The 27,946-nt window shown below is 45.5% G+C and overlaps 1 protein-coding gene across 2 annotated transcripts in view; it reads right to left on the bottom strand.

Moving 5' to 3' along the window:
* Positions 1-27,946, bottom strand: part of gabbr1a (gamma-aminobutyric acid (GABA) B receptor, 1a) — a 257,938-nt gene that overhangs the window by 152,953 nt on the left and 77,039 nt on the right. For both annotated transcript variants that reach the window (XM_056286387.1, XM_056286388.1), the window contains one exon: positions 14,077-14,211. In XM_056286387.1, the coding sequence (XP_056142362.1) occupies positions 14,077-14,211 (135 nt within the window). The remainder of the gene's footprint in view (positions 1-14,076; positions 14,212-27,946) is intronic.

The raw sequence follows: 27,946 nt of genomic DNA on the forward strand, positions 1-27,946 counted from the left end.
GATATCCGGTTCTAGACTACACATTTATTCAAGGATACTTCCAAGGTACTGAAAGATTTGAACTTGTTCTATAGCTCGGCCATGGATGGTGATTTGAAGCGGAATTCCTGAAGTATCCTGAGGTACAACAGCAAGTGTTTTGGTTTTCTTAATGTTCACAGAAAAGCCAAACGTTTTGTAGGCCTGAACAAAGGAGCTGGTGATCGACTGAAGACCTTCTGGAGTCATGGCAGGAGCACCGTTATCATCGGCATGTTGAAGCTCAATAATGGCATTGGTGGATGTCTTGTTCTTAGACTTCATGCACTGGAGATTGAACAGGCTGCCATCGAAGTGATAACGGATGTTGACTTTACTGTCGAGTGACCGATCTATCTTCCTCAAGAGAGCAGCAAGGTACATGGAAAATAACGTAGGTGTTAGAACACAGCCTTGCTTTACTCCACAATCCATGGGGAAAGGCTCGGAAAGGGTCCCACGGAAACAGACACAGCCTTTCATGTCATCATGGAGGGCACGAATTATCTGGATGAAGTGGTTAAGGCATCCAAAATTGGATAGCACGTCCCACAACATGGCTCTCGAAAGAGAATCAAACGTTTTTGTGAGGTCGAAAAAGATGAAAAAAATTGTCTTCTGTTGTTCTCTTGCCTTCTAGCTGTCATGCCGCAAAGATCATATCGATTGTTTCTCTTTGGGATAAAAAACAGCTTTTGGATTCTGGGAGAACTTCTTCGGCCAGGGTGGTGAGTCGATTCACTGGGATCCACGACAGAATTTTCCCAGCTGTTGAGAGGAGGGAAATTCTTCTGTAATTGCCGCACACTCCTCGGTCCCCTTTTTGAAAATGGAAACGATGTTTGCATCTCTGAAATCAGCTGGTGCGGTCCGGGTTTCCCAGATCTGCAGGATGATTTCATACAGTTGCTTCTGAAGAGGTAGTCCTCCATACTTATACAGTTCTGCAGGGATTCTGTTGGGGCCAGCTGCTTTGTTGTTGCACATCTGAGCGATCGCTGTTTGAAGCTCCTTGGCGGAAGGAGGTGTAGACATCCACGGTTTTGCGGCAGAGTAGGTAGGCCATCAAGGCGTTCCGGAGACAATCGTGATGGTTTGCAGAGCAGCTGGTGGAAGTGTTACGGCTGTCGAATGAAGACCAGAGACCAGTGTAGCGAAACCCAAAGGTATACGGACACAGAGTACTGAGAAACCCAAAGGCAATTTTAATGCAGGATAAAGTAAACAAGCGGCCACAAAATAATAATAGGGGAATTTAAGGGGGGGGGGAATGTATGGTGCGGATAGCGAGGTCTGTTTGTGAGATGTGTGCTATACTACGTGTGTGTAATGAAAGCTGGTATCTAACTTGCAAAATCTTACCTACGTGTAATAATGGAAATATGTTTGGCGGGGGGTGACACAGTGGCGCAGTGGTTAGCACCGTCGCCTCACAGTAAGAAGGTCCTGGGTTCGAGTCCCAGGGTAGTCCAACCTTGGGGGTCATCCCGGGTCATCCTGTGTGGAGTTTGCATGTTCTCCCCATGTCTATGTGGGTTTCCTCCGGGGGCTCCGGTTTCCTCCCACAGTCCAAAGACATGTAGGTCAGGTGAATCAGCCGTACTAAATTGTCCCTAGGTATGAACGGTGTGTGTGTGTGTGTGTGTGTGTGTGTGTGTGTGTGTGTGTGTGTGTGTGTGTGTGTGTGTGTGTGTGTGTGTGTGTGTGTGTATGTCGGCCCTGTGTAACAGTCTGGCGGCCTGTCCCCGAACCGCCTCCAGATCGCTGGAGGGGGTCCGGGGAAACGTAATGGTCGCTGGGCACAAGGAGCAAGGGAGACGCGGGCAGCCGTGGAAGTTGCGGAGGGAGGGTCACTGGGTTCAGTACGTCAAAGTACAGAAGAGGCATTCTGGGAGACTTCTTGTAGAGGGCTGCCTGATTGCCACAGGTGTGCCTGATGGATGATGGCAAACACCTGGTGCAGCGCAGCATTTGTCTCCTCAGAGCGCGAACCGAGCGCGCGGATGTTCCTGGCGCGTCTGAGCTGGAGGAGTGGCTCGAACGTGACAGCGAGGCAGTTCAGGGCAGGGAAACCACAACAGGACCCCCCCCTCCTATGGGAGACACCATCGGCCAGGTAGGATCAGGGTACCCAGCGGCGGTCCTCGGGCCCGCAACCAACCCAGTCCACCAGGTATTGTTAATCCCGGCCCTGGCGGCAAACAACAAGCAGTCGGTTGATGTCCCAGACCAAATTGCCACTGTTGAGGACCCTGGGAGGTGGAGGAGCTTGGACGGGGGAGACAGGGGGATGGAGGCTACTGGTTTGAAGTGAGAGACATGAAACACAGGATGGATCTTGAGTGTGGCAGGGAGGAGGAGACGTACCGCAGAGGGGTTGATGATGCAGTCAATGGTGTAGGGACCAACGTATCGAGGGGCAGGTCCTGGGCCAGTAGCCACACCCTCTGGCCAGGATGATAGGCCGGGGCTGGCACTCTCCACCGGCTGGCACTGCATCGGGACCGCTTTGTGGCCTGCAACATATAATGGCTCAGGCGGTCTTCCAGATGCAACGACACCGGCGGAGATGGGCCCTGGTGGACGGGACCACCACCTCCAACTCCTGACAGGGAAACAGAGGGGGTTGGTAACTGAGGGAACACTCAAAGGGGGACAAACCGGTAGCAGAACTTTCCATGGTGTTCAGGGAATACTCCAGGTGCTTGCTCCAGGAGGCGGGGTTGCTGGTGATGACGCTGTGTCAGCGTGGCTTCCGTAAACCTGTCCTTCATCTTCTGACTACTCAAATCCTAATTTGGAATGAAGAGGACACTGAGCTCATCCACTCTATCTAATCCAAAGTCCTCCAGTACCTAAATCAGAAGTGTGACCAAGCTACAGAGGACTTCTAGACATGGCATCATTCAAGGACTCCAGGTTCAAAACCAGATATATCAGTGAGGAGAGGATCCCACTATGAAGGCCAGAGTGAAGTCAGAGATGACCGAAATCACAAGAAAGGTACATTTTAGGAAAGAAAATATTTTTGGAAAGTATAGAGCAGTGTGGATACATTGTGGATACTAAAACTAAAATTCCATACAATTGCGAATTTATTAGGCCAAATTTACTATTTATTTTTTACTCTGTGATCATTTAGAACAGACCCACAGAGCCCCAGAATGAGGACCAGTGAGTTTCAGCCCCACCCTACAAAGAAGGCCAAGAGATTACTGGGGAGTCAGGTGAAGAGCAGCAGTACTACCACAACAGCAGGTGTACTGGATCAGGGGGAAGCAGTCACAGCTGAGCTCAACAGCTACCTCCTCACCCCCTCCAATGACAGCAAGAAGGATCCCCTGGCCTGGTGGTAGCATCACCAAGTGAGCTACCCATCTCTGAGCGAGCTGGTCAGAAAATATTTCTGTAGCCCTGCAACCAGCTCACCCTCAGAAAGACAGTTTAGCACAGGGGGAAACAGTTACAGCCCACCGTTCACGGCCAAAACCAGCTATGATGGACATGCTTTTTTTTCCTTCCTAAGCTGTAGTCCTCTACCAGTTAGTTGATGGGAAATGTGTCCCATTTTTTGTGAAGGCATTTATTTTCATATTTATTTATTGTTTTTAAGCTGCACCACCAGTCTGAGGTAAATATCATCAATGTTGTGTTGTGTTTACATAGTCTTTATAATTGTTTTATGTGCTGTACCAGCATGACATCATTTTATGATGACATTGTCTTTATTTATCTATTCATTATTTATTCATGTCAAATATGACTGTTCTGTCATATCAGTTGTGAAATAAACCCTTGTGTTGTAAGAACACTAGTCTTGATATGCTATGAATTGATTTTGATGCATTTTCCCATTACTTGTGTTTTCACATATGTATAAGAATATTGCAATAATATCGATATTGTAATATAAATGAACAATATAGAAATATCAAATTTTGTCCATATCGTGCTCCCCTTGCCTTAAGCAATGGCCACCACCCAGAATTACTTACCAGCCAAGGACCGGGCAGTACACTAGGGCATTCACAATCACAAGGTCACCGGTTCTATTCCTAATGGTAAAAAATTTGTCATCCCTCCTCTCTTTCCCTGTCCCTCCCATCACTCTCTAGTATCAATTGCTGCCACACTCCCATAATATCCCTATAAGGGAGAAATATTAGTGTCTTATTAGGTTTTGCTCAAGGAATAACTATCAGGGTGACTTGAGTACCTATATAAGACATTGACAACTGGCGGCCCCCGTCCTCACTCAGTACGGCCCACAGGTCAATTTCCAAATATCAATAGATTGGTGGTTTCACAGGCGTTGGAAGCAAGTGGGCCATTTAACCACATCTGAACCAGATCCCAATTGTAATTATACTGTCCATTGATAGAGGGCGTTCCCTCGAAACACAAGAGGCCTATAGCCAAGCAACTGCTTGCCCACGATCTTGTCTTGGTCTCAGTGGGCCTGTTTTGCAACGACACGCGATGAGGAGAGACATGAGCAGCAAAAAAAGAAAACTTGACCTAGAGGACCGTGTCTTCCAGGCAAGATGGGAAACAGAACATCTTTTTATGGAATTCAAAGGCAAACCAGTGTGTTTAGTGTGCCTGGCAACAAAATCAGCAATGAAGGATTTCAACTTGAGTCGCCACTACAGTCCCACGCACAAAGACAAATATGGCATGTGGAGGTGCCAGAGCCGCTATCATCAATGACCTCAAAGGAAAAATACACAGACAGCAGAGCCTTTTTACCAAAACCCCGTCTACACTGGAGTCCTCTCTCAAGGCGTCTTGTGCTGTTTCCATTTAGTTTGCTGAAGCAAAGCTATGTGCAGTAGAGATGGTGAAAGCTTTTGGAGATGATAACATGGCTAAGAACTTCGAAACGGTCTCTGTCCCGTCGCACAGTGATGCGAAGAAGTTTGCCATTCAAAGTCATGTGGAGGGAAAGCTAAGACAAGTCATGCAGGACTGCAAGTATTTCTCCTTAGTGTTGGATGAGAGTATATATGTGGTGGATGTAGCCAGCTTCTCTACACAACAGCCACTGGCAGTTCATTTGAAGTGCATGAGGAGTTATAGAAATTGATGTGTTTGCATTACACTGCCAAGGGCAAGGATGTTTTCAATGCCGTTAAAAGTGTTGTAAGTGAGCATGAGGGCTTTAAAAAGCTTTCAGCTGTTGTTACCGATGGTGCACCATCAATGTGAGGAAGACACTCTGGATTTGCTGGGCTCCTCCAGCAGAGCGGCATTGACTGTCCAATATTGCACCACATCATATATCAGGTGGGTATCGTTGCTGCTAGCCAACTATTAATATATGGTTATGAATGGGCTTTCTTTGTGAGAATGTTTATCATAGGCTAAATCCTATTTCATTTTGCTCTTACAGGAGGCCCTCTGTGCCAAGACAATGAACTTCAGCCATGTCATGGATTTAGTTACCAAGGTTACCAATCTCACTTGAGCGGGGAACAGGTCTCTCAATCATAGGAAGTTTGGAGCCTTTTTTGATGAAGTGAGTGCCGCTTATGGGGATTCACAGATGCACACTGAGATCAGATGGATGAGCCGCGGGAAGTGCTTGAAGGTTTTTTTGCACTGCATACTGAAATCCCTGTGTTGTTGGAGGACAGCATTCGATGTGATACGAGTGCTTACTGCAGTAAACTCAGGGATACAGGTTTTCTCTGCGACATGGCCTTCCTTACCTCGCATGATAATCACCTTAATATGCCATTGCAGGGAAGAGGCCAAACTGTGTCGCATCTCTATGCATACATGAACACATTTAAGCGTAAGTGATCTCTGTTCAGAGAAGGCTTTTCATCTGACCATCTGAATGTGGCACACTTTCCCGCCTGTGAAGAGATGCGCAACGATGCCCCCGGATGTGAGAAAACTTGTCTCAAGCACAGAGCAGACACAGAAACACGGCAGCAGCAGTTCAAGGAACACTTTCAAGATTTCCAAGCCATGCAGTCACAAACTGTGTTATTGACTGACCCCCTCTCTGCTGCTGTCAGTGAGCAACCCCCAGAGTTGTAGCTTGAACTTTGGGAACTACAGTCCGACTCCTTCTTTCAAGCAAAGCACAATGAGAGAGGAATTTCATTTTGGAGACAACTACCCGAGTCCTGCTTTCCATTCCTCAGGGATTTTGCACTCTCCATGGCAGCATGTTTGGGAGCACTTGCATCTATGTGCAAGAGCCGCTTCTCAACAATGAAGCACATCAAGTCAAAAGAGAGAAACGAGCTGACAGATGAAACTCTGTTCCAGCTCATGCAGAAACACCGACACTGACATTCAGTCTGTTGTACGTCAGCAAGAGAGGTCACAAGTATCTCATGAAGACACGACTTTACACTGACCCACCTGTGGGTGAGTTTCAAGGGCTTCATCGGTGTATGAATGTGTGTGTGAGTGGGTGAATGTGAGGCATACATTGTAAGAAAGTACACTGAGTGGTTGGTAGACTAGACAAGCGCCTTATAAAATACAGTCCATCTACCGTTTTACTGTTTGGAGCTAAATGCATGTTTATTTGAAACGTCATGGAATGGGAGGGCAGAGTAGAAATGCACTACACACATGAATATTAGCTGCTGCATTTAGTGTGAATGTTAACTTTTGTACCATTACTGAATGAAGATTTTTGAGACCTCATTGCAATTAAATAATGATGCATCACTCAGGAATGTGGAAATTTTGTTTCTGTGTTAAGCTCGCTAAATAGAAATGTTGGTATAATAAACTTTGATTACTGGTCTATATTTTATTCTTTTCATTAAATGAGTAGCTATAATTTGTTAGCTGAGTGATGAGGTGACAGCACCTTACTGGTGGAAGTGCATGGTCACCATCTGGCCCTCTGGTAGTGAGGAGAACATTTTTGCGGCCCACTCTGTCATCAGAGTTGCCCCACCCTGGTATAGAGAGACTGTTTGCTTTGAAACTGCCCATTTAAATTTCCTGACTTTTGCAGCTTTAAACCAAATCAAAAATAACGCTTAAGGGGTGTCTGGGTGGCGTGGCGGTCTATTCTGTTGCCTATCAATGGGGATCGCTGGTTTGAATCCCCGTGTTACCTCCGGCTTAGTCGGGCATCTCTACAGACACAATCGGCTGTGTCTGCGGGTGGGGCGCCGGATGTGGGTATGTGTCCTGGTCGCTGCACTAGCGCCTCCTCTGGTCAGTTGGGGCACCTGTTGGGGGTAGGGGGGAATAGCATGATCCTCCCACGCACTACGTCCCTCTGGTGAAATGCCTCACTGTCAGGTGAAAAGAAGTGGCTGGTGACTTCACATGTATCAGAGGAGGCATGTGGTAGTCTGCAGCCCTCCGCAGTTCGGCAGAGGGGGTGGAGCAGAGACCGGGATGGCTCAGAAGAGTGGGGTAATTGGCCAATACAATTGGGGAGAAAAAGGGGGGAGGGGAATCCAAAAAAAGGGGGGGAAATCTCGCTTAAAATGTAGTTTTTTGTCATTAATATATACTTGTTAGATGTTCTGATGAGATGAGATGAGGTGAGGTGAGGTGAGGTGAGGTGAGGTGAGGTGAGATGAGATGAGATATACTTTTTAGATGTCCTCTCACATGTGTCAGTTGCTGCTCTCTGTCTTCGTAGAGCATCGGTTGGTCTCAGGTGCAGCTTGGCTGTAGTGTGGCTCTGCACAGGAAGGGACTGCTAGGCTTCCTTCACATTCAATGCATTTTGTTGGCAGTGAGAGGAATTTTCTGCTGCAGCCACAGTCACTTGTCATTCACTTGTGTGCCAGTTAGCATTAAAAATATTAGCTTACTACTGACTTGTCATGACCTCTTGTTCTTTTTAAACAACACAACTACTCAACTGACTTGTCATGACCTCTTGTTCTTTTTAAACAACACAACTACTCAACTGACTTGTCATGACCTCTTGTTCTTTTTAAACAACACAACTACTCGACTGACTTGTCATGACCTCTTGTTCTTTTTAAACAACACAACTACTCGACTGACTTGTCATGACCTCTTGTTCTTTTTAAACAACACAACTACTCGGCTGACTTGTCATGACCTCTTGTTCTTTTCAAACAACACAACTACTCGGCTGACTTGTCATGACCTCTTGTTCTTTTTAAACAACACAACTACTCGGCTGACTTGTCATGACCTCTTGTTCTTTTTAAACAACACAACTACTCAACTGACTTGTCATGACCTCTTGTTCTTTTTAAACAACACAACTACTCGGCTGACATGTCATGACCTCTTGTTCTTTTTAAACAACACAACTACTCGGCTGACTTGTCATGACCTCTTGTTCTTTTTAAACAACACAACTACTCGGCTGACATGTCATGACCTCTTGTTCTTTTTAAACAACACAACTACTCGGCTGACTTGTCATGACCTCTTGTTCTTTTTAAACAACACAACTACTCGGCTGACTTGTCATGACCTCTTGTTCTTTTTAAACAACACAACTACTCGGCTGACATGTCATGACCTCTTGTTCTTTTTAAACAACACAACTACTCGGCTGACTTGTCATGACCTCTTGTTCTTTTTAAACAACACAACTACTCGGCTGACATGTCATGCATGACCTCTTGTTCTTTTTAAACAACACAACTACTCGGCTGACTTGTCATGACCTCTTGTTCTTTTCAAACAACACAACTACTCGGCTGACTTGTCATGACCTCTTGTTCTTTTTAAACAACACAACTACTCGGCTGACTTGTCATGACCGCTTGTTCTTTTTAAACAACACAACTACTCGGCTGACATGTCATGACCTCTTGTTCTTTTCCAACAACACAGCTACTCGGCTGACATGTCATGACCTCTTGTTCTTTTTAAACAACACAACTACTCAACTGACTTGTCATGACCTCTTGTTCTTTTTAAACAACACAACTACTCGGCTGACATGTCATGACCTCTTGTTCTTTTTAAACAACACAGCTACTCGGCTGACTTGTCATGACCTCTTGTTCTTTTCAAACAACACAACTACTCAACTGACTTGTCATGACCTCTTGTTCTTTTTAAACAACACAACTACTCAACTGACTTGTCATGACCTCTTGTTCTTTTTAAACAACACAACTACTCGGCTGACATGTCATGACCTCTTGTTCTTTTTAAACAACACAACTACTCAACTGACTTGTCATGACCTCTTGTTCTTTTTAAACAACACAACTACTCAACTGACTTGTCATGACCTCTTGTTCTTTTTAAACAACACAACTACTCGGCTGACATGTCATGACCTCTCGTTCTTTTTAAACAACACAACTACTCGGCTGACTTGTCATGACCTCTTGTTCTTTTTAAACAACACAACTACTCGGCTGACATGTCATGACCTCTTGTTCTTTTCCAACAACACAGCTACTCGGCTGACATGTCATGACCTCTTGTTCTTTTTAAACAACACAACTACTCAACTGACTTGTCATGACCTCTTGTTCTTTTTAAACAACACAACTACCCGGCTGACTTGTCATGACCTCTTGTTCTTTTTAAACAACACAACTACTCGGCTGACATGTCATGACCTCTTGTTCTTTTCCAACAACACAGCTACTCGGCTGACATGTCATGACCTCTTGTTCTTTTTAAACAACACAACTACTCAACTGACTTGTCATGACCTGTTGTTCTTTTCCAACAACACAACTACTCGGCTGACATGTCATGACCTCTTGTTCTTTTTAAACAACACAACTACTCGGCTGACTTGTCATGACCTCTTGTTCTTTTTAAACAACACAACTACTCGGCTGACATGTCATGACCTCTTGTTCTTTTTAAACAACACAGCTACTCGGCTGACTTGTCATGACCTCTTGTTCTTTTTAAACAACACAACTACTCGGCTGACATGTCATGACCTCTTGTTCTTTTTAAACAACACAGCTACTCGGCTGACATGTCATGACCTCTTGTTCTTTTTAAACAACACAGCTACTCGGCTGACATGTCATGACCTCTTGTTCTTTTTAAACAACACAACTACTCGGCTGACTTGTCATGACCTCTTGTTCTTTTTAAACAACACAACTACTCGGCTGACATGTCATGACCTCTTGTTCTTTTTAAACAACACAACTACTCGGCTGACATGTCATGACCTCTTGTTCTTTTTAAACAACACAGCTACTCGGCTGACATGTCATGACCTCTTGTTCTTTTTAAACAACACAACTACTCGGCGACCTTGTCATGACCTCTTGTTCTTTTTAAACAACACAACTACTCGGCTGACATGTCATGACCTCTTGTTCTTTTTAAACAACACAACTACTCGACTGACTTGTCATGACCTCTTGTTCTTTTTAAACAACACAACTACTCAACTGACTTGTCATGACCTCTTGTTCTTTTTAAACAACACAACTACTCAACTGACTTGTCATGACCTCTTGTTCTTTTTAAACAACACAACTACTCGGCTGACATGTCATGACCTCTTGTTCTTTTTAAACAACACAGCTACTCGGCTGACTTGTCATGACCTCTTGTTCTTTTTAAACAACACAACTACTCAACTGACTTGTCATGACCTCTTGTTCTTTTTAAACAACACAACTACTCGGCTGACATGTCATGACCTCTTGTTCTTATTAAACAACACAACTACTCAACTGACTTGTCATGACCTCTTGTTCTTTTTAAACAACACAGCTACTCGGCTGACTTGTCATGACCTCTTGTTCTTTTTAAACAACACAACTACTCGGCTGACATGTCATGACCTCTTGTTCTTTTTAAACAACACAGCTACTCGGCTGACATGTCATGACCTCTTGTTCTTTTTAAACAACACAACTACTCGGCGACCTTGTCATGACCTCTTGTTCTTTTTAAACAACACAACTACTCGGCTGACATGTCATGACCTCTTGTTCTTTTTAAACAACACAACTAATCGGCTGACTTGTCATGACCTCTTGTTCTTTTTAAACAACACAGCTACTCGGCTGACTTGTCATGACCTCTTGTTCTTTTTAAACAACACAACTACTCGGCTGACATGTCATGACCTCTTGTTCTTTTTAAACAACACAGCTACTCGGCTGACATGTCATGACCTCTTGTTCTTTTTAAACAACACAGCTACTCGGCTGACATGTCATGACCTCTTGTTCTTTTTAAACAACACAACTACTCAACTGACTTGTCATGACCTCTTGTTCTTTTTAAACAACACAACTACTCAACTGACTTGTCATGACCTCTTGTTCTTTTTAAACAACACAACTACTCAACTGACTTGTCATGACCTCTTGTTCTTTTTAAACAACACAACTACTCGGCTGACATGTCATGACCTCTTGTTCTTTTTAAACAACACAGCTACTCGGCTGACTTGTCATGACCTCTTGTTCTTTTTAAACAACACAGCTACTCGGCTGACATGTCATGACCTCTTGTTCTTTTTAAACAACACAGCTACTCGGCTGACTTGTCATGACCTCTTGTTCTTTTTAAACAACACAGCTACTCAACTGACTTGTCATGACCTCTTGTTCTTTTTAAACAACACAACTACTCAACTGACTTGTCATGACCTCTTGTTCTTTTTAAACAACACAGCTACTCGGCTGACTTGTCATGACCTCTTGTTCTTTTTAAACAACACAACTACTCGGCTGACATGTCATGACCTCTTGTTCTTTTTAAACAACACAGCTACTCGGCTGACTTGTCATGACCTCTTGTTCTTTTTAAACAACACAGCTACTCGGCTGACATGTCATGACCTCTTGTTCTTTTTAAACAACACAACTACTCGGCTGACTTGTCATGACCTCTTGTTCTTTTTAAACAACACAACTACTCGGCTGACATGTCATGACCTCTTGTTCTTTTTAAACAACACAACTACTCAACTGACTTGTCATGACCTCTTGTTCTTTTTAAACAACACAACTACTCAACTGACTTGTCATGACCTCTTGTTCTTTTTAAACAACACAGCTACTCGGCTGACTTGTCATGACCTCTTGTTCTTTTTAAACAACACAACTACTCGGCTGACATGTCATGACCTCTTGTTCTTTTTAAACAACACAGCTACTCGGCTGACATGTCATGACCTCTTGTTCTTTTTAAACAACACAGCTACTCGGCTGACATGTCATGACCTCTTGTTCTTTTTAAACAACACAACTACTCGGCTGACATGTCATGACCTCTTGTTCTTTTTAAACAACACAACTACTCGGCTGACTTGTCATGACCTCTTGTTCTTTTTAAACAACACAGCTACTCGGCTGACTTGTCATGACCTCTTGTTCTTTTTAAACAACACAACTACTCGGCTGACATGTCATGACCTCTTGTTCTTTTTAAACAACACAGCTACTCGGCTGACATGTCATGACCTCTTGTTCTTTTTAAACAACACAGCTACTCGGCTGACATGTCATGACCTCTTGTTCTTTTTAAACAACACAACTACTCAACTGACTTGTCATGACCTCTTGTTCTTTTTAAACAACACAACTACTCAACTGACTTGTCATGACCTCTTGTTCTTTTTAAACAACACAGCTACTCGGCTGACTTGTCATGACCTCTTGTTCTTTTTAAACAACACAGCTACTCGGCTGACTTGTCATGACCTCTTGTTCTTTTTAAACAACACAACTACTCAACTGACTTGTCATGACCTCTTGTTCTTTTTAAACAACACAGCTACTCGGCTGACTTGTCATGACCTCTTGTTCTTTTTAAACAACACAACTACTCGGCTGACATGTCATGACCTCTTGTTCTTTTTAAACAACACAGCTACTCGGCTGACTTGTCATGACCTCTTGTTCTTTTTAAACAACACAGCTACTCGGCTGACATGTCATGACCTCTTGTTCTTTTTAAACAACACAACTACTCGGCTGACTTGTCATGACCTCTTGTTCTTTTTAAACAACACAACTACTCGGCTGACATGTCATGACCTCTTGTTCTTTTTAAACAACACAACTACTCAACTGACTTGTCATGACCTCTTGTTCTTTTTAAACAACACAACTACTCAACTGACTTGTCATGACCTCTTGTTCTTTTTAAACAACACAACTACTCGGCTGACATGTCATGACCTCTTGTTCTTTTTAAACAACACAACTACTCGGCTGACTTGTCATGACCTCTTGTTCTTTTTAAACAACACAACTACTCGGCTGACTTGTCATGACCTCTTGTTCTTTTTAAACAACACAACTACTCGGCTGACATGTCATGACCTCTTGTTCTTTTTAAACAACAGGCTTATTTCACTAAAACAGAGAGCGGAAAAGAGCACGTCGGTCAGCGATCACTCTGGGGTTTCTTTGCTGTAAACAGTCCGGCTGGGAAGGCCACCCCTCTGCTCCCCCAACTGGACAACACAGAAAAAGTGGTGATGTAGGCCATTTTTCTGCTCAGAGTTCTGCTCGGGGCATTTCTTCACAAACATGAGGCATGCCGGGCACGTATGGCCAAAAGACATACTTAGGCTTATGTGGACGCAAGACGCTACCATGTGTAGCCTGTGGGCTACCATGTGTGGCCTGTGGGCTATCATAGCCTATGGTCCTAAGAAGCTAACGCTATACATTCTAAGCCGCAACACTCTCAGAAAGAGTTGGGGGAGTATAGGGGCAGTAACCACCAGTTTGTGCCATTGATGTAATGATGTGTAACGGGGTGTAACTGGTGTAACGGGACAGTTAAAAGATAAGAGAAGGTGATAGAGCTTGTGCCTGTCCTGCCCCCTAGTGGAAATACCTTTTAAACCTCCAGTCAAATACCAAGTACACAGATGAATATGTCAATATTCATCATGCCAATATGCCGCTCATGTGGGAACCACTTTGCACATGCGTAGTGTGCTTAACATATATCTACGCCACAAAAAGCAAGGTGCTGAGGACGCATTAATGGTGAGCAAAATGATGAGGAAAAGATGCTCCTCACTGCCAGACAATGTGACTGTGGCTATACAGAGACAGAGTGATCAGACCTGATGCTGTGGTTCTGGATGTTTCCGGGCATCCGCAGACAAATACCCACCACAATCAGGTTCCACATGCGAGCCGCCTCTGCCACCAGGGTGGAGACTCCACTACAGCCGGGCATCAGAACGATCTTGATGGGCTCTGTGTAGAGGAGATCATACAGCAGCTTCGTGGCTTCACCCGGGTCACACTGGAACAGAAAGAGAAGGACACAACGTAAGAACCGCTGGATGGATGAACAGACCAATGGGGAAGGAGAAGATGCTGATGAAGAACAGAGAGAAAACGAGAGAGAGGGAGACGGGGGGGGGGGGCGGTGAAAAGGAAGAAGAGGCAGAGTGATTCAGAGAGGGTGAAGAGGAGTAAGAAAGAATAGGGGAGATGGGCAGACAGAAGACAGCAGTGAAAGTAAACGAGAGGAGAAGAGAGCGGCATGAGGATGAGATGAGGCATCAGAATGAGAAAAGAGGAATAAGTAGCTAGGGAACATAGGGAGGAGAAAAAATAGGAGACGAGAGCGGTGTGACGATGGGATGAGGGATCAGAATGAGAAGAGAAAAGAGGAATAAGTAGCTAGGGAACATATGGAGGAGAAAAAAGAGGAGATGAGAGTGGCGTGAGGATGAGATGAGGCATCAGAATGAGAAGAGAAAAGAGGAATAAGTAGCTACGGAACATATGAAAATGGAGAGAAGAAGAGGAGATGAGAGAGGTGTGAGGATGAGACGAGGCATCAGAATGAGAAAAGAGGAATAAGTAGCTAGGGAACATAGGGAGGAGAAAAAATAGGAGACGAGAGGGGCGTGACGATGAGATGAGGCATCAGAATGAGAAAAGAGGAATAAGTAGCTAGGGAACATAGGGAGGAGAAAAAATAGGAGACGAGAGAGGTGTGACAATGAGATGAGGGATCAGAATGAGAAGAGAAAAGAGGAATAAGTAGCTAGGGAACATATGGAGGAGAAAAAAGAGGAGATGAGAGTGGCGTGAGGATGAGATGAGGCATCAGAATGAGAAGAGAAAAGAGGAATAAGTAGCTACGGAACATATGAAAATGGAGAGAAGAAGAGGAGATGAGAGAGGTGTGAGGATGAGACGAGGCATCAGAATGAGGAGAGAAAAGAGGAATTTGTAGCTAGGGAACATATGAAAATGGAGAGAAGAAGAGGAGACGAGAGAGGTGTGAGGATGAGATGAGGCATCAGAATGAGAAGAGAAAAGAGGAATTAGTAGCTAGGGAACATATGACAATGGAGAGAAGAAGAGGAGACGAGAGAGGTGTGAAGATGAGATGAGGCATCGGAATGAGAAGAGAAAAGAGGAATTAGTAGCTAGGGAACATATGGAGGAGAAAAAAGAGGAGATGAGAGTGGCGTGAGGATGAGATGAGGCATCAGAATGAGAAGAGAAAAGAGGAATAAGTAGCTAGGGAACATATGAAAATGGAGAGAAGAAGAGGAGATGAGAGAGGTGTGAGGATGAGACGAGGCATCAGAATGAGGAGAGAAAAGAGGAATTTGTAGCTAGGGAACATATGAAAATGGAGAGAAGAAGAGGAGACGAGAGAAGTGTGAGGATGAGATGAGGCATCGGAATGAGAAGAGAAAAGAGGAATTAGTAGCTAGGGAACATATGACAATGGAGAGAAGAAGAGGAGACGAGAGAGGTGTGAGGATGAGATGAGGCATCGGAATGAGAAGAGAAAAGAGGAATTAGTAGCTAGGGAACATATGAAAATGGAGAGAAGAAGAGGAGACGAGAGAGGTGTGAGGATGAGACGAGGCATCGGAATGAGGAGAGAAAGGAGGGATAAGTAGCTAGGGAACATATGAAAATGGAGAGAAGAAGAGGAGACGAGAGAGGTGTGAGGATGAGATGAGGCATCGGAATGAGGAGAGAAAGGAGGGATAAGTAGCTAGGGAACATATGAAAATGGAGAGAAGAAGAGGAGACGAGAGAGGTGTGAGGATGAGACGAGGCATCGGAATGAGAAGAGAAAAGAGGAATTAGTAGCTAGGGAACATACGAAAATGGAGAGAAGAAGAGGAGACGAGAGAGGTGTGAGGATGAGACGAGGCATCGGAATGAGGAGAGAAGAACAGGAGATGAGAGAGGTGAGAGGATGAGATGAGGCATCGGAATGAGGAGAGAAGAAGAGGAGACGAGAGAGGTGTGAGGATGAGGCGAGGCATCGGAATAAGGAGAGAAGAAGAGGAGATGAGAGAGGTGTGAGGATGAGACGAGGCATCAGAATGAGAAGAGAAAGGAGGAATAAGTAGCTAGGGAACATATGAAAATGGAGAGAAGAAGAGGAGACGAGAGAGGTGTGAGGATGAGACGAGGCACCGGAATAAGGAGAGAAGAAGAGGAGATGAGAGAGGTGTGAGGATGAGACGAGGCATCAGAATGAGAAGAGAAAGGAGGAATAAGTAGCTAGGGAACATATGAAAATGGAGAGAAGAAGAGGAGATGAGAGAGGTGTGAGGATGAGACGAGGCACCGGAATAAGGAGAGAAGAAGAGGAGATGAGAGAGGTGTGAGGATGAGATGAGGCATCGGAATGAGGAGAGAAAGGAGGAATAAGTAGCTAGGGAACATATGAAAATGGAGAGAAGAAGAGGAGATGAGAGAGGTGTGAGGATGAGACGAGGCATGAGAATGAGAAGAGAAAGGAGGAATAAGTAGCTAGGGAACATATGAAAATGGAGAGAAGAAGAGGAGATGAGAGAGGTGTGAGGAAGAGACGAGGCATCAGAATGAGGAGAGAAAAGAGGAATTAGTAGCTAGGGAACATGAAAATGGAGAGAAGAATAGAAGATGAGAGAGGTGTGAGGAAGAGACGAGGCATCAGAATGAGGAGAGAAAAGAGGAATTAGTAGCTAGGGAACATGTGAAAATGGAGAGAAGAAGAGGAGACGAGAGAGGTGTGAGGATGAGACAAGGCATCAGAATGAGGAGAGAAAAGAGGAATAAGTAGCTAGGGAACATATGAAAATGGAGAGAAGAAGAGGAGACGAGAGAGGTGTGAGGATGAGACGAGGCATCGGAATGAGGAGAGAAAAGAGGAATTAGTAGTTAGGGAACATGAAAATGGAGAGAAGAAGAGAAGATGAGAGAGGTGTGAGGATGAGATGAGGCATCGGAATGAGGAGAGAGAAAAGAGGAATTAGTAGTTAGGGAACATATAAAAATGGAGAGAAGAACAGGAGACGAGAGAGGTGTGAGGATGAGACGAGGCATCGGAATGAGAGAAGAAGAGGAGAAAAGAGAGGTGTGAGGATGAGACGAGGCATCGGAATGAGGAGAGAAGAAGAGGAGATGAGAGAGGTGTGAGGATGAGACGAGGCATCAGAATGAGAAGAGAAAGGAGGAATAAGTAGCTAGGGAACATATGAAAATAGAGAGAAGAAGAGGAGACGAGAGAGGTGTGAAGATGAGACGAGGCATCGGAATGAGAAGAGAAAAGAGGAATAAGTAGCTAGGGAACATATGAAAATAGAGAGAAGAAGAGGAGATGAGAGAGGTGTGAGGATGAGACGAGGCATCGGAATGAGAAGAGAAAAGAGGAATAAGTAGCTAGGGAACATATGAAAATGGAGAGAAGAAGAGGAGACGAGAGAGGTGTGAGGATGAGACGAGGCATCGGAATGAGGAGAGAAAAGAGGAATTAGTAGTTAGGGAACATATGAAAATGGAGAGAAGAAGAGGAGACGGTGCAAGATGAAAGAAACGAATATCAGCTTTACAATCAGCATTAAAATCTGTGTTCACACAGTGACTATCAACAAATCAGACAGACAGACAGGCAGACAGAAAGACAGGCAGGCAGACAGACAGACAGACAGACAGACAGACAGACAGACAGACAGACAGACAGACAGACAGGCAGGCAGGCAGACAGACAGACAGACGGAGAGACAGGCAGGCAGACAGACAGACAGATAGACAGACAGACAGACAGACAGACAGACAGACAGACAGACAGACAGACAGACAGGCAGGCAGGCAGGCAGGCAGGCAGGCAGACAGACAGACAGACAGACGGAGAGACGGGCAGGCAGACAGACAGACAGACAGACAGACAGACAGACAGACAGACAGACAGACAGGCAGGCAGGCAGGCAGGCAGGCAGACAGACGGAGAGACAGGCAGGCAGACAGACAGATAGACAGGCAGACAGACAGACAGACAGACAGACAGACAGACAGACAGGCAGGCAGGCAGGCAGGCAGGCAGGCAGACAGACAGACAGACAGACGGAGAGACGGGCAGGCAGACAGACAGACAGACAGGCAGGCAGGCAGGCAGGCAGACAGACAGACAGACAGACGGAGAGACGGGCAGGCAGACAGACAGACAGATAGACAGGCAGACAGGCAGACAGACAGACGGAGAGACAGGCAGGCAGGCAGACAGGCAGACAGGCAGGCAGGCAGACAGACAGACGGAGAGACAGGCAGGGAGACAGACAGATAGACAGGCAGACAGGCAGACAGACAGACAGACGGAGAGACAGGCAGGCAGGCAGGCAGACAGACAGACAGGCAGACAGACAGGCAGGCAGGCAAAAAGACAGACAGACAGACAGACAGACAGATAGACAGACAGACAGACAGACAGACAGACAGACAGACAGACAGACAGGCAGAGAGGAAGTGAGAGGGAGACAGCAGCAGCTACCACTCGTCATTCAGCCCAGCAAGAGCGCCGGCTAGGTAGGGCGTGTCTAGGTGGCGAGAGACTCTGGAATGTTCCACCACTGTGCTGTCAGCCACGTGCACCGACAGGCCGTCACATCCACGCACTCGTGGCACGGCAGTCAGAGCTGAAGCAGCCCGACACAGCTAATGATGAGTCACACAGCACAGCGTATAGCTCTGCAACACGTACCGACACACACACAGACACACACAGGCATAACACAAGCAATACACTCCAGATGAATGGCACAACAAGCCACGTGAGACAGAGGGGCTGCATATGTGATGCTGATGCTGACTGGGCTGGTTTGCCTTCGTCTCCATGGCCACTTCCTCTCTGGACGGGGATGGAGAGCTGCAGTTTAAGATTCCAAACCACGTGACGACAGCCTGGCTTGGTAGTGACTGGCGGTTTTCTTTTAAACCCAGACTGGCTGGGATTACAGAGGCGTCATGTCGCTGTGGCAAAAAGGGAATATCTTTTGTCTGCTTCTCTCCATCCAGCTGTTGTGTTCCTGCACCGCTGTACTCCTTGTCTGACCACACAGGGCACTGATGCTGACATGTGAGCCAGTTTCACAATCTATTTGTAAGCCCTTACCATGACACAAACTCTTTCTCCATCGATGTTAGGGAAATGGAGACTACCAAACAGCTGTTTTTGCATCCTGCCATACCTGGAGGGAGGGTCGTTTTTGACAACCGTGCACCAACTCTTCAGGTTGGCAAAGTATTCTGCGTGTCACCTGTGACAGTTTTCAGCTCAACGCTATTAATGACTAATGATATGATGGAGATTTTGGCTGTCTAAGAATCTGAAAATAATTCAGTTACTGGGGCGTCCGAGTGGCGTAGCGGTCTATTCCATTGCCTGCTAACATGGGGATCGGCGGTTCGCATCCCCGTGTTACCTCCGGCTTGGTCGGGCGTCCCTACAGACACAATTGTCCTTGTCTGCGAGTGCGAGGCCGAATGTGGGTGTGTGTCCTGGTCGCTGCACTAGCGCCTCCTCTGGTCGGTCGGGGCGCCTGTTCGGGGGGAATAGCGTGATCCTCCCACGCGCTACGCCCCCTGGTGTAATTCCTCACTGACAGGTGAAAAGAAGCGGCTTGTGACTCCACATGTATGGGAAGAGACATGTGGTAGTCTGCAGCCCTCCCCGAATCAGCAGAGGGGGTGGAGCAGCGACCGGGATGACTCGGAAGAGTGGGGTAACTGGCCGGATATGATTGGGGAGAAAAAAGGGGGAAAATAAAAAAAGAAGAAAGAAAAGAATTCAGTTATCAAACAGTTAGCATCACGCCAAGTAGAACCAGAGATGGAACTTAAACCTAAACAGTCATTTAAAGGAAAAATTCTTGATTTTATGACCTTATTTCTGACTATCTGCAATGGGGACAGGGGAAAGAAAAACACCTGCAGTTGTTCCCATTGGCTCCTGCATCTCTGGGGCAGTCCCTGCTGCCGAGCTATTGTGACGTCATCTGGTGGCCCGAAAAACTAACAACCTAGCAGGGTTTCTAATACTCTAATCTACTCTAGACACATCCTCTAAACACATCCTCTAAACACATCCCCTAAACACATCCTCTAAACACACCCTCTAAACACATCCCCTAAACACATCCTCTAAACACATCCCTTAAACACTTCTTCTAAACACATCCTCTAAACACATCCCCTAAACACACCCTCTAAACACATCCCCTAAACACATCCTCTAAACACATCCTCTAAACACATCCCTTAAACACTTCCTCTAAACACATCCTCTAAACACATCCCTTAAAGACTTCCTCTAAACACATCCTCTAAACACATCCCTTAAACACATCCTCTAAACACATCCCTTAAACACTTATTCTAAACACATCCTCTAAACACATCCCTTAAACACTTCCTCTAAACACATCCTCTAAACACATCCCTTAAACACTTCCTCTAAACACACCCTCTAAACACATCCCTTAAACACTTCCTCTAAACACATCCCCTAAACATATCCCTTAAACACTTCCTCTAAACACATCCCCTAAACACATCCTCTAAACACATCCTCTAAACACATCCCTTAAACACTTCCTCTAAACACATCCCCTAAACACATCCCCTAAACACATCCTCTGAACACATCCTCTAAATACGACTCATGACCACTGAATGGAGCACTAACGAAGTTGAAACTAACACCCCAATGACCGTCGCTGCTAAACATCAGATCACAAAGAGCCATGTACATCAATAGTTCTGATAACGACTCCTAGAGGATAAATATCTGAGACTCATCAGCAGCCAGTCAGACTAGCTTGGTCTAGTCAGAAAGGCATGAACTGAGGAAGCCTCTTGGATGAGAGCCGAAACGTCTTCACGGATATATACCAAGTCCAGCTGCAATTGATTCAACTCCTTTGGATCCTCTAAACACATCCCCTAAACACATCCTCTAAAGACGTCATTCAAACACATCATCTAAACACATCATCTAAACACATCATCTAAACACATCCTCTAAACACATTCTCTAAACACATCCTCTGAACACATCCCCTAAACACCTCCTCTAAACACATCCCCTAAACACATCCTCTAAACACATCCTCTAAACACATCATTTAAACACATCATTCAAACACATCCCCTAAACACATCCTCTAAACAATCCTCTAAACACATCCCCTAAACACATCCTCTAAACACATCCCCTAAACACATCCCCTAAACACATCCCCTAAACACATCCTCTAAACACATCATTTAAACACATCCTCTAAACACATCCCCTAAACACATCCTCTAAACACATCCTCTAAACACATCGTCTAAACACATCATTTAGACACATCCTCTAAACACATCATCTAAACACTTCCCTTAAACACTTCTTTAAACACATCCTCTAAACACATCCCTTGAACACTTCCTCTAAACACATCCTCTAAACACATCCTCTAAACACATCCCCTAAACACATCCCCTAAACACATCCTCTAAACACATCCCCTAAACACATCCTCTAAACAATCCTCTAAACACATCCCCTAAACACATCCTCTAAACAATCCTCTAAACACATCCCCTAAACACATCCTCCAAACACATCCCCTAAACACTTCCTCTAAACACATCCTCTAAACACATCTTCTAAACACATCCTCTAAACACATCATTTAAACACGTCATTTAAACACATCCTCTAAACACATCCCCTAAACACATCCCGTAAACACATCATCTAAACACATCCCCCTAAACACATCCTCTAAACACATCCTCTAAACACATCCCCTAAACACATTCCCTACACATTTCCTCTAAACACATCCTCTAAACACATCTTCTAAACACATCCTCTAAACACATTATTGAAACACATCATTTAAACACGTCATTTAAACACATCCTCTAAACACATCCCCTAAACACATCCCGTAAACACATCATCTAAACACATCCTCTAAACACATCCCCCTAAACACATCCTCTAAACACATCCTCTAAACACATCCCCTAAACACATTCCCTACACATTTCCTCTAAACACATCCTCTAAACACATCTTCTAAACACATCCTCTAAACACATTATTGAAACACATCATTTAAACACGTCCTCTAAACACATCCTCTAAACACATCATTTAAACACATCCTGTAAACGTATTCCCTAAACACATCATCTAAACACATTTAAATCATCCTCTAAACACATAATTTAAACACTTCCTCTAAACACATCCTCTAAACACATCCTCTAAACACATCCCCTAAACACATAATCTAAACACTTCACAGAGGATGACGATATAGAAGCTTGCGTGCGACGATGCATTGTGGTATGTGTAGGCGCGATGTAAAAGACTGTGAGCAGGACAACACCGATTTCTTTGTCAGTATGGTACACAATATAGTACACAATATGGTACACAATATGGTACACAGCTAGGATTTTATTGCTTCAGTCCATGATGTTCCTCGTCAGTACTGGCTGCCCATACACAACATTCTTGGTGAAATGTCCCTTTAATAATAGGAACTTGTGCGGGTTTGTTTTGTTGTCTTTGTCTTTAGCAAGCAAACACGTTTATTTGTAAAGCACATTTCATACATAGGGCAATTCAATGTGCCTTATACAAATAAAAACAGAAAAGCAACAACCATGTGAAATGTATTAAAAGAGGGTAAATAAAAGCAAAACATAATTAAGAGAGTACTGTAGCAAATTCGGGGGGCAACCACGGGAACCGCCGCAGCCGGGACGCGAACTCGTACCGCCGGCACCGCGGGAGACATCGCTGGCCGCTCGACTAAAGGATCCGACCCGTTAGTCAAGGACCAACGGGTCGATCTACTTATCCATGCACGGGAAGAAGTGTGTGGCAGTTACTAGTGCCCAAGGACTGGCGCCAACGAGTGCTACGGGCGGCCCACGGCTCGGTGGGGGCAGGTCACTATGGGGTGGCAAAGACGCTGAATAAACTGCGCCAGCGGTTCTACTGGGCCGGATGCAGGCACGACACTGAACTTTTTGTGCACTGTTGTGATGCCTGCACCGTCAAGAAAGGACCAACCAGACGCTCCCATGCCCCTCTACAACAATATCAAGTGGGGGCCCCCATGGAACGGGTCGGTGTGGACTTTCTTGGCCCATATCCCACCACAGACAACGGAAACCGCTACGTCCTTGTGGCCATGGACTACTTTACCAAATGGCCTGAGGCGTATGCGGTCCCAGACCAGAGCGCTGCCACTACAGCCGAGGGCTGGTGTGTGAGATGTTCTGTCGGTTCGGTGCGCCCGAAGAAATACACAGCGATCAGGGGCGGAACTTCGAGGCACAGGTATTCGCTGAGGTGTGTCAACGCATGGGGGTGAAGAAGACCAGGACAACGCCCCTCCACCCCCAGAGCGACGGACTGGTGGAGAGGTTCAAACGAACGCTCACAACACAACTCGCTATTGTCACCTGACGGCACCAGCGAGACTGGGACTGTCATCGACCCCTGGACCTGTGGGCGTACCGGTCGGCAGTACAAGAAAGTACTGGGTGTACACCGGCCGCGCTCATGTTCGGGAGAGAACTGCGGACCCCTGTAGACTTAGCCTTTGGCACGCCCCCGGGCACTGACCTTCCCAAGATACCCGGTTTCGAGTACCTGCGGGACCTCCAACAACGTCTGGCCGAGGCACATGAGTTTGCTCGGCAGCATCAGGAACAGGCAGGTGCGAAATAAAAACGGGCGTATGACGCTCGTTGTCAGGGCCGCCTCTGTGGGTGTGGGTCTTCAACCTAACTCGGAAGAGAGGAGTCTCCCCAAGGCTCGCCAGCCAATGGGTGGGGCCCTGTGAGGTGTTGGAGCAGCTTTCGGATGTTGTGTATTGGGTGAAACTGTGTGTCGGGGGGCGGGTGGTAGTTCTGCAACGGGACCGTTTGGCACCTTACCGCCCCTTGGCTGAAGAACCTGCAGATGAGTTTAACTCACCCGGGACGGTCCCTCCTACACCCCCAGGCCCTACCAACAGGACGGAAAGTGGGGAACACGGACCCGTGCGTCGGCTGAGGACAGGCGACACGCTGGAGGGGGTAATGTAGCGAAGAGGCTACCCCGTTAAAATTGTGCCCTCCTGTTTTACCCATCAGGCACTGCGTTCAGATTGTCAGTTGTTATTCAATATTTTGTAAGTGTTTTATGTGTTTATATGATTACTATTTGGTGTGATGTAGTTGTAGTTGTCATTAGTTCTTCAACTCCATCTACTCCTGCAGATCCTGTCTTCCTAAATTCATATCTACACAATGAGTCACTGTCAGTTCCAGTTATTACAGCTTTTGAGACTATCTCTCTTGAAACTTCGACTAAGTTCGTGTCAGCTTCTAAACCAACTGCTTGCCTACTTGATCCCTTACCAGCAAAACTCTTTAAAGACCTCTGGCGTTTTCTTTGACCTACAATGCTAGACATCGTTAATTTATCTCTTACTACTGGCATTGTTCCCAGCAGTTTTAAGACAGCTGTGGTAAACCTCTACTTAAAAAACCGCACCTTGATCCAGGGTCTCTTAATAACTATCGACCAGTCTCTAATCTTCCATTCTTCTCTAAAGTACTATAGAGAGTTGTTTATCAACAACTTTTGACCCATATAAAAGAAAACGATCTATATGAACCTTTTCAGTCGGCTTTCAGGCCCTGTCACTCCACTGAAACTGCTCTGACCAGAGTGGTAAATGATCTTTTACTGGCTATCGACTCTGATTCCACTTCTGTGCTTCTACTACTGGACCTCAGTGCAGCCTTTGACACCACTGATCACTGTATACTTTTAGATAGATTTAATTGTATTTTTGGTGTCTCCGGCTTAGCTCTCGCTTGGCTTAAGTCCTACTTATCTGGAAGAACACATTGTGTCTGCTACAGTAAAATTATATCAAAATCTTCTGACGTTAAATATGGTGTGCCTCAGGGTTCAGTTCCTGGCCCTCTACTTTTCTCTCTTTACATTACACCTCTTGGCCAAATTATAGGCAGATATGGAATAAATTTCCATTGCTATGCTGATGATACTCAGCTGTATGTGCCTATAAGGGCTGATGACCATACTCAAATCACTAACTTAGAGGCCTGCTTGGCTACTCTGAAAAACTGGATGTCACTTAACTTTCTGCTTTTAAATTCAGATAAAACCGAGATGCTAGTCATTGGCCCTGCTAGACACAGACACCAATTTGATCAAGTAACAATAACAATCGACAACTCTGTGGTTTCACAAAGTGTGGCAGCCAAAAATCTTGGTGTTACGTTTGATCCCAGCCTTTCCTTTGATAAGCACATTAAAGAAATCACCAAGACTTCCTTTTTTCACTTACGTAACATAGCTAAAATTCGGTCTTTTCTCTCTATGGCTGACGCAGAGACTCTAATACATGCATTTGTTTCATCCAGACTTGATTACTGTAATGTTCTGTTCTCAGGTCTGCCACATTCTAGTACTAAAGGTCTTCAGATGGTTCAGAATGCTGCTGCTAGAATCCTAACTAAAACTAGGAAATTTGACCATATTACACCAATTCTTGCCTCCCTTCATTGGCTTCCTATCCATGTTAGATCAGAATACAAGGTGCTTCTGCTGACTTATAAAATCCTAAATGGGCTTGCCCCATCCTACCTGTCTGATCTCCTTAAACCTTACATGCCATCTCGAGCACTTCGTTCTCAGAATACAGGGCTCCTGTGTGTCTGTTTCTACATGATGATACTGGTCGCGTAGCCTGGGTCCTGGACTGCTCTGTTGGCATGTGGACACTGCTCGGCATCCTGTGCATCATGTTCTTCATAAATGTTATGTCCATTATAATTCTGTTATCCTCTTTCAATGTTGTATTATGTAAATTGCGTGAACACAACATCCATTGCACGCTGACCGTCTTGGGAGAGAGATCCTCCTCTGTTGCTCTCCCTGAGGTTTCTTCCTAGTTTTTCTCCCTGTTAAAGGTTTTTTTTTAGGGTGTTTTTCCTTATCCGATGAGAGGGTCTAAGGACAGGATGTTGTGTTGCTGTTAAGCCCACTGAGGCAAATCTGTAATTTGTGATATTGGGCTATACAAATAAAATTGATTTGATTTGATTTTGATTTGATTCTGTTGTGTAACTTTGGTACTGGAACCCTGATCAACTTTGTTGTTCGGGTTCCCGTCTCTGCGGGAGTTCAATAAAGGAGACTGAAAGGTTACCTTTGTCATTACTTCTAAGTTCGCCACACTGGTGTCAGAAGTGGGATGGTGAGACCGTGAGGCCATTGGAAGCGTATGCGCCCAGAGGCGTGAAGGAGTTGATATGCTTAAGCGCGGGGACGCGCTTCCCGAAGGAGGGGGGTAGTGTAACGTGCATGGATAAATAGACACGTTGGTCCTTGACTAACGGCTCAGACCCTTTAGTCGACTGGTTAACGTGGTCGCTTGTGGAGTGGGAGATACGGGTTCGCGTCCCGGCTGTGGCGGTTCCCGGACTGCCCCCCGAATTCGCTACAGTACAAAATACATAAAACGTACTTCGGATTAGTAATTAAAAAGCGTAATATAATTAAAAGACATGTAGTATAAAAAGAACCCAGGTCTACACTGGTCTCTTGGACAAACGTCAGGGCTACAACAGTCCATGGGTGTGTTTTCTTTGTTGTTTATACGTTAGTTGTAAGTGTATTTACAAGGGTGTAGGTCCTGCGCTCTTCTACAGCCGTCAGGACCTGTTAAACCTCAGAACGGATTACTCACTTCCCTCCACCATCATGGATAACGTCCCCATCCATATGATCTGCTCACCGGCCTCGCAGTGGAAACACTGTCCCCTGTCAGCAACGTAAACAGAAGCGGGGGAAGCGAGGTGGGCTACATGCTAAGCTAAGTAACGCTCCCTTCAAAGTGTCCCTCCCCAGCATCTTCATGACTAATGTCCGGTCGTTAGCTAACAACATGGAGGAGATAAGACTCAGGCTGTCCTCTCAGAAAAGGCTGCAGAACTGCTGTCTGCTGATGTTTACGGAGACTTGGCTCAACAGCAACATGGCGACTCGGCAGTCGAGCTAGCGGGCCGCACAGCCTTCCGTGCCGACAGGACAGCGGACTCCGGCAAGACCCGCGGAGGAGGTTTGAGTATTTATGTCAGTAACTCTTGGTGCAACAATATAAAGATGGTTGAAAGGCATTGCTCTGCTGATCTGGAGCTGCTTATGATTCAGTGCAGGCCTTTTTACCTGCCCAGGGAGCTAACGGCCATTACCATCACCGCTGTATACATCCCCCCACATGCTAATGCTAAGGTAGCACTTAAGCAGCTACAATGTGCCATCAGCAGACAACAGACCCAACACCCGGACAATGCCTTTATCATAGGTGGTGACTATAATCAGGCTAAACCTCAGGACTGTATTGCCCAAATTCCATCAGCATGTCTCCTGCCCCACTAGGGGACAAAACACCCTGGACCATCTCTATACAAACATCAAGGACTCATACAAAGCTACTCCCTGCCCCCACCTGGGGCATTCTGACCACCTCTGCCTGTTCCTGGTCCCAGCCTACAAACCCCTAATAAAACGGGTCAAGCCAGCAGTAAAGACAATCACTGTCCGGCCAGAAGGAGCAGTCTCTGAACTCCAGGACTGTTTTGACAACACAGACTGGAGTATTTTTGCACATTCAGCTACCCATGGCTCCCATACAGACATTAAT

The sequence above is a fragment of the Lampris incognitus genome, chromosome 9 (assembly GCF_029633865.1).
Source record: "Lampris incognitus isolate fLamInc1 chromosome 9, fLamInc1.hap2, whole genome shotgun sequence".
Taxonomy (NCBI): Eukaryota; Metazoa; Chordata; class Actinopteri; order Lampriformes; family Lampridae; genus Lampris; species Lampris incognitus.